Here is a 5,614-nt window from a genome sequence, read left to right as displayed (position 1 = left end):
GTACTTGCAAATAAATGAAATCATTTTCTACTTCTGTGTGCCTGCCAACCTAAGGGAAAATCACTCTAGATAAGATGGTTTATATTTCAACCTTCGAAGTAAGTGGTTTATGCAAGTTTCTGGAATCAAGATTTGATGAAGACTTGGATTGGATATTGAGTATTTCATTGGTCTGCTTTTCTCTCCGCAGAGAGCTGATAGCACCATTGCACCATGTGTGGTATTTGGGCCCTTTTTGGCAGTGATGACTGCCTTTCCGTTCAGTGTCTGAGTGCTATGAAGATTGCACACAGGGGTCCAGATGCATTTCGTTTTGAGACTGTCAACGGATACACCAACTGCTGCTTTGGATTTCACCGGTTGGCGGTGGTTGACCAGCTGTTTGGAATGCAGCCAATTCGACTGAAGAAATATCCTTATTTGTGGCTCTGTTACAATGGTGAAATCTATAACTACAAGAAGGTAAACAAAATAAAACCGGATGATGTCTGGATGTGATTAAACTTCAGAACTTGTTGGTTATGATAATAGTACACATTTTGTATAATGTTTTTTACTTTTCAAAGCACTTCCTGTGTGTTTTATCTCATTTGCTCTAGGTATGTAGATAGGTAGGTCACCTATGCACAAAGAAGTGAATGAAATGAATTGGTCACCAAAAAAAAAAGTAATAATAATGGGGATTACAGTTTGGTTTCTTTGACTCTTAGAATGTTTTTTCCCCTTGTTTTATGAATTTAAATATTTATTAGAGCCTGTGATAGGTGGTGGGGATACAGTGGTGAATAAAAGAGTCTGCACTCCAATGGAGCTTGTTCTATTAGGGAGCAGACAGAAGAAAATCATCGTACATAGGTGTTCTGAAAGGATGAATATGGATCTGTTGAATATGAGAGATCCACTTTCAGGAAGGGTGGTCAGAGAAGGCCTCTTGAGGAAGTGACATTTGAATTGAGATGTAATGGAGAAGGATCAACTAGCAAGGCTGGGAAGAGCATTTCATGAAGGGGGAATAGCATGTAGAGGTGGGAAGCAACCCTGGGACTGTAAGTAAGGGAGTGAGGGACAGGTGGGCAAGGTGGAGCTAGGAAGGTGGGTGGGAACAGATCAAGCAGGGCTTTGCAGCCTTGGTAAGGAGTTGGAATACCATTTTTTCTTTTTTTTTTTGAGACAGAGTCTCGCTCTGTTGCCCTGGCTAGAGTGTCATGGCATCAGCCTAGCTCACAGCAACCTCAAACTCCTGGGCTCAAGCGATCCCTCTGCCTCAGCCTCCTGAGTAGCTGGGACTACAGGCATGCGCCACCATGCCTGGCTAATTTTTTCTATATATATGTTTTTAGTTGTCCAGATAATTTCTTTCTATTTTTAGTAGAGACAGAGTCTCACTCTTGCTCAGGCTGGCTGGTCTCGAGCTCCTGACCTTGAGCGATCCACCCGCCTCAGCCTCCCAGAGTGCTAGGATTACAGGTGTGAGCCACCACGCCCGGCCTTGGAATACCATTTTAAGAGCGGCAGCTCTTGAGGATTTTAAGGAAGGGATAGAATGTAATAGTTGGGAGGTGAGCGTATTTATAGCTTTTGTATAATGCTGCCACCGAGATTGTTGTTGTGATTATATACTTAATCAGAGCCAAAGGCCAGAGAGCTGGCTGGATGCAAAAAGTAAGACTTCTAGCAACGTTCTAATTGGAACAGCTTTCTAATCTGGTGAAAACTTACTCTTAGGTTAAGAGTGGGTAAGGGGATAGAAATTCTGACCCTAGGAAGCTAAGAACCTTCCAGTCCAGGATTATTTGGCTAATGTTTCATAAGAAACTTTTTAATCTACAATTTGCAAATTACTTTTTGTCACCTCTGAATCATTTGAGAGGATGTTGCAGATATGACATTTTACCCCTAGATATGTAAGCATTTATCTCCTAAGAATAGGGACACTGTTTTACCTGACACCAATACCATTATTAAGCCATACCATATTACCACCTAATAAGCAGTTTATATTTAAATTTCCCTAAGTGTCTCAAGAATATCTTTATAGCTTTTTGTTGTTGTTGCTTTGTTTTGAGCCAGATTTTAGTCAAGTTTCAAGAATTTGATTGTGATGTTTCTTGGTATTTTTTGAAACTTTTGATATATGCCTGTCATGCATTTTAGGTTTATATAACATAAACTCCAAAACCCCTCTCTTTTTAGATGAAAATAAAATTTGCTACTAATTTGCTACACTACTACTAATAAAATATAGCCAGAGGTGAGCTGGGAGACAGAATGAGGGAGAGGAACAATGGGGTAATGGTTGGGGCCAAGAGGAGGCCTCCTTTTCGAATAAATCACCTGCAAGGTTTGGGCCAAAGAGAGGTGGTTGAGGGTAGGCGGGGTAGATTTGGGAAGCTGTTGCTTGCTAATGTCACTGAATGCTTTAGGGTCACTTATCTTTCATAGCCCAGAAGAGTCAGCAGAAGACTATTTCCAAACCTTACCTGTTAGTGACAGGATCATCCCTGATAGTTTCTCAGGGCAGGGAGGGGTGACCAGAGGCAGGGGTGACCAGGTAGTCATGACCAGGTAGTGGCTTCGTGGTCACTGGAGGCAGCCACAGCCCATTTTTGGACAGTTCTATGAGTGCTTACAGATAAAAGCTTCACAAATTATGGAGTGAGCTAGACTGAGAAGCATATTTAGAGGTCATATGTATACATATAGGTTTACTTTTTGAAATTTAAAAACGTGTTTGTTTATTTATTTATTTTTGAGACAGAGTCTCTCTCGTCACCCAGGTAGAGTGCAGTGGCGTCATCATAGCTCACTGCAACCTCACTCCTGGGCTCCAGTGATCCTCCTGCCTCAGTCTCCTGAGTAGCTGGGACTACAGGCACACACCACCACGCCCAACTATTTTTTCTATTTTTAGTAGAGACAGAGTCTCACTCTTGCTCAAGCTGGTCTCAAATTCCTGAGCTCAAGCTATCCTCACACCTCGGCCTCCGAGATTGTTAGGATTGTAGGCGTGAGCTACCATGCTTGGCCAACATGTTTTAAATACTTAAATTTACCCAGGATTTCCACCTGGTTTTGTATATGTTAACAACTTCTTCATTTTCAGCTAAACATGTGAGCATAAGTACAAAGAAAGAGGAATGCATTAAGGACTTTTTTCACCCTTATAGTTTGCCAGTGGTGCTGGAGAGCCACCAAGTTGGGGCGTGACTCTATGCGGTGGCATTGACAGTCTTTTTGCTGTTCCTTTGGGGCATGTAGACTAATAAAGCTCTGCTGCCATTTCGTCTGTCAGTGAGAGGTGGCTTTACTGCCACAGCAGTGGTGAAGGACTGGAAGTTGTAGTCCACCCCTGGGGACCAGCAGCTTTGTTTTGGACTGTGTGTCTGTCATTGTGATGGAATCGTTTATTTTTCAGGTAATGGTGCCAAATTATGTTTGCCCTTTTGCTGTATATTTCGAAAGGTGTGGTCTTTGAGGCTGAATTGGAGGAACTTCAGCCTATAGTATTTCCCAAACCAAAAAGTTTACAGTTGCACAAGACACATTTTTAGTGTGATGGCAACTAGGCAACCTATTTTCTTAACTTACCTATACAGGTTGAGCATTCTTAATCTGAATCTGAAATTTGAAAGGCTCCCAAATCTGCAACTTTGTGAGTGCTGACCTGACACCACATGTGGAACATTCCATGTCTGACTTCACGTGACAGGTTGCAGTCAAGATGCACGTGCACAGCACACAATTTATTCAGAATCCTCAAGGGGAAAAAACACCCTTCCAGCTCCTTTCAGCTGCAACTTACCTTTTACATGTATGCCCAGGTTTCCCCACGCAAGCATGCTCACAGTGGGTAATAAAATTGCATGTGGGTAGTCTGGACCTGCCAATGGCAGGTTCCCCACGATAGCCCGCATGGAGCCAAGACCTGTGTGCATTACTCACTGTGTACTTTTGCTTATTCTTTGGTCTTGGTGTAAAGATGTTGTTGGAACGTCCAAAAGGCCCAGGTAACAGTGATAAGAAAAGAGGAAGCATTAATGTTTATAACACAGAAAGTCAAGCTGTTGGAGAAACCAGACAGCAGTGTAAGGGTATAGACAACACGTAAAAAACGTGTGACGGGCTTACTGAAGGGCTAGAGCAGTGTGCATGCGTAAGAGAACAAGAAATCATGTCAGTTTATAAAATCAAAGAGAGACTTCTAAGACAAAAACCGTTGTTAATGAAGCAGGTGACTCTAGAAGAAACATTTAAAAAAGCCATCCGGCAGCGTGCCTCCTCATCCCTAGAGGACCCACTTCCTAGTCCCTCAACTACTTCTGATGTTTCTTCTCACCTAAAAAAATAAAATACCGTGTTTTATAATTACTTTTTAATGAAAACACAGCATCACAGGTGGAGACTGAAAGCCTGCTGCTGTTTGTTGTTGCTGCTGTGTAACCGCTGATACAGGTATTCTGGTGATGCTGCTGTGCTGCTTAGTTACCCTGAACACATTATTTTTGCACTGTATTCATGGTACGTCATATTTTTAACTGTTAGGTACTTATGTGTGAATAAGTGTAAGAAAATGATTGCTCATCAGTAGCATTTGTCAGGAATGATGGTGATGCCAAACCACCACAGATTGCCACGAGTGGCTGAGATAGTGACACCTTTGCTTTCTAATGGTTCAATACACACAAACTATGTTTCATGCAAAAAATTATGAAAAATATTGCATAAAATTACCTTCATCCTATTTTGTGTTTAGATTTGGGTCTCATCCCCTGCCTGAGTAACTCATTATGGATATTCCAAAATCCCCCCCCCAAAAAAAAAAAAATCCAAAATCTGAAACACCTCTGGTTTTAAGCATTTCAGATAGGGAAATACTCAACTTGTATATATGTATGACCTACATAGTATGTATCTAATATGCATTTTCCTTCCTCCACACATTACTGCTCTGGTGTATTGCCACTGTATTCTGTTTATCAGAATGCAACTAAAATTTTCAAGGGTTCAGCTTTATTTTGTGTACAATTTGCAGAATTGTGAGTTGAAACAAGCTAATGTTTGATAATGCCATGATTCTAAATCACCAAAGTGCATGAAATGATTATAGAGCACAGAAATTTTGAAGCAACTTTGCAATAAAAAATTACTGGTAAATGCACAAGGATTCTAACATTTTTGTTTGCTGTTCCTTAAGATGCAACAACATTTTGAATTTGAATACCAGACCAAAGTGGATGGTGAGATAATCCTTCATCTTTATGACAAAGGAGGAATTGAGCAAACAGTTTGTATGTTGGATGGTGTGTTTGCGTTTATTTTACTGGATACTGCCAATAAGAAAGTCATCCTGGGCAGAGACACCTATGGAGTCAGGCCTTTGTTTAAAGCCATGACAGAAGATGGATTTTTGGCTGTGTGCTCAGAAGCTAAAGGTCTTGTTACATTGAAGCACTCCACGACTCCCTTTTTAAAAGTGGAGCCTTTTCTTCCGGGACACTATGAAGTTTTGGATTTAAAGCCAAATGGAAAAGTTGCATCTGTGGAAATGGTTAAGTTTCATCACTGTAGGGACGAACCTCTGCATGCCCTTTATGACAACGTGGAGAAGCTCTTC

The 5,614-nt window shown here is 41.2% G+C and overlaps 1 protein-coding gene across 1 annotated transcript in view; it reads left to right on the top strand.

Moving 5' to 3' along the window:
• Positions 1 to 213: 213 nt before the first annotated feature.
• The window catches only part of ASNS (asparagine synthetase (glutamine-hydrolyzing)), a 16,785-nt gene continuing 11,384 nt past the window's right edge, over positions 214 to 5,614 (top strand). The window contains exons 1-2 of the mRNA XM_012647801.1: positions 214 to 462; positions 5,195 to 5,432. Coding sequence (XP_012503255.1) covers positions 214 to 462; positions 5,195 to 5,432 — 487 coding nt within the window. The remainder of the gene's footprint in view (positions 463 to 5,194; positions 5,433 to 5,614) is intronic.

This window comes from Propithecus coquereli, unplaced genomic scaffold (genome assembly GCF_000956105.1).
Source record: "Propithecus coquereli isolate 6110/MARCELLA unplaced genomic scaffold, Pcoq_1.0 Scaffold108, whole genome shotgun sequence".
Classification (NCBI taxonomy): Eukaryota; Metazoa; Chordata; class Mammalia; order Primates; family Indriidae; genus Propithecus; species Propithecus coquereli.
The sequence above is the reverse complement of the archived record's forward strand: the minus strand, read 5'-3'. Positions and strand labels throughout refer to the sequence as shown.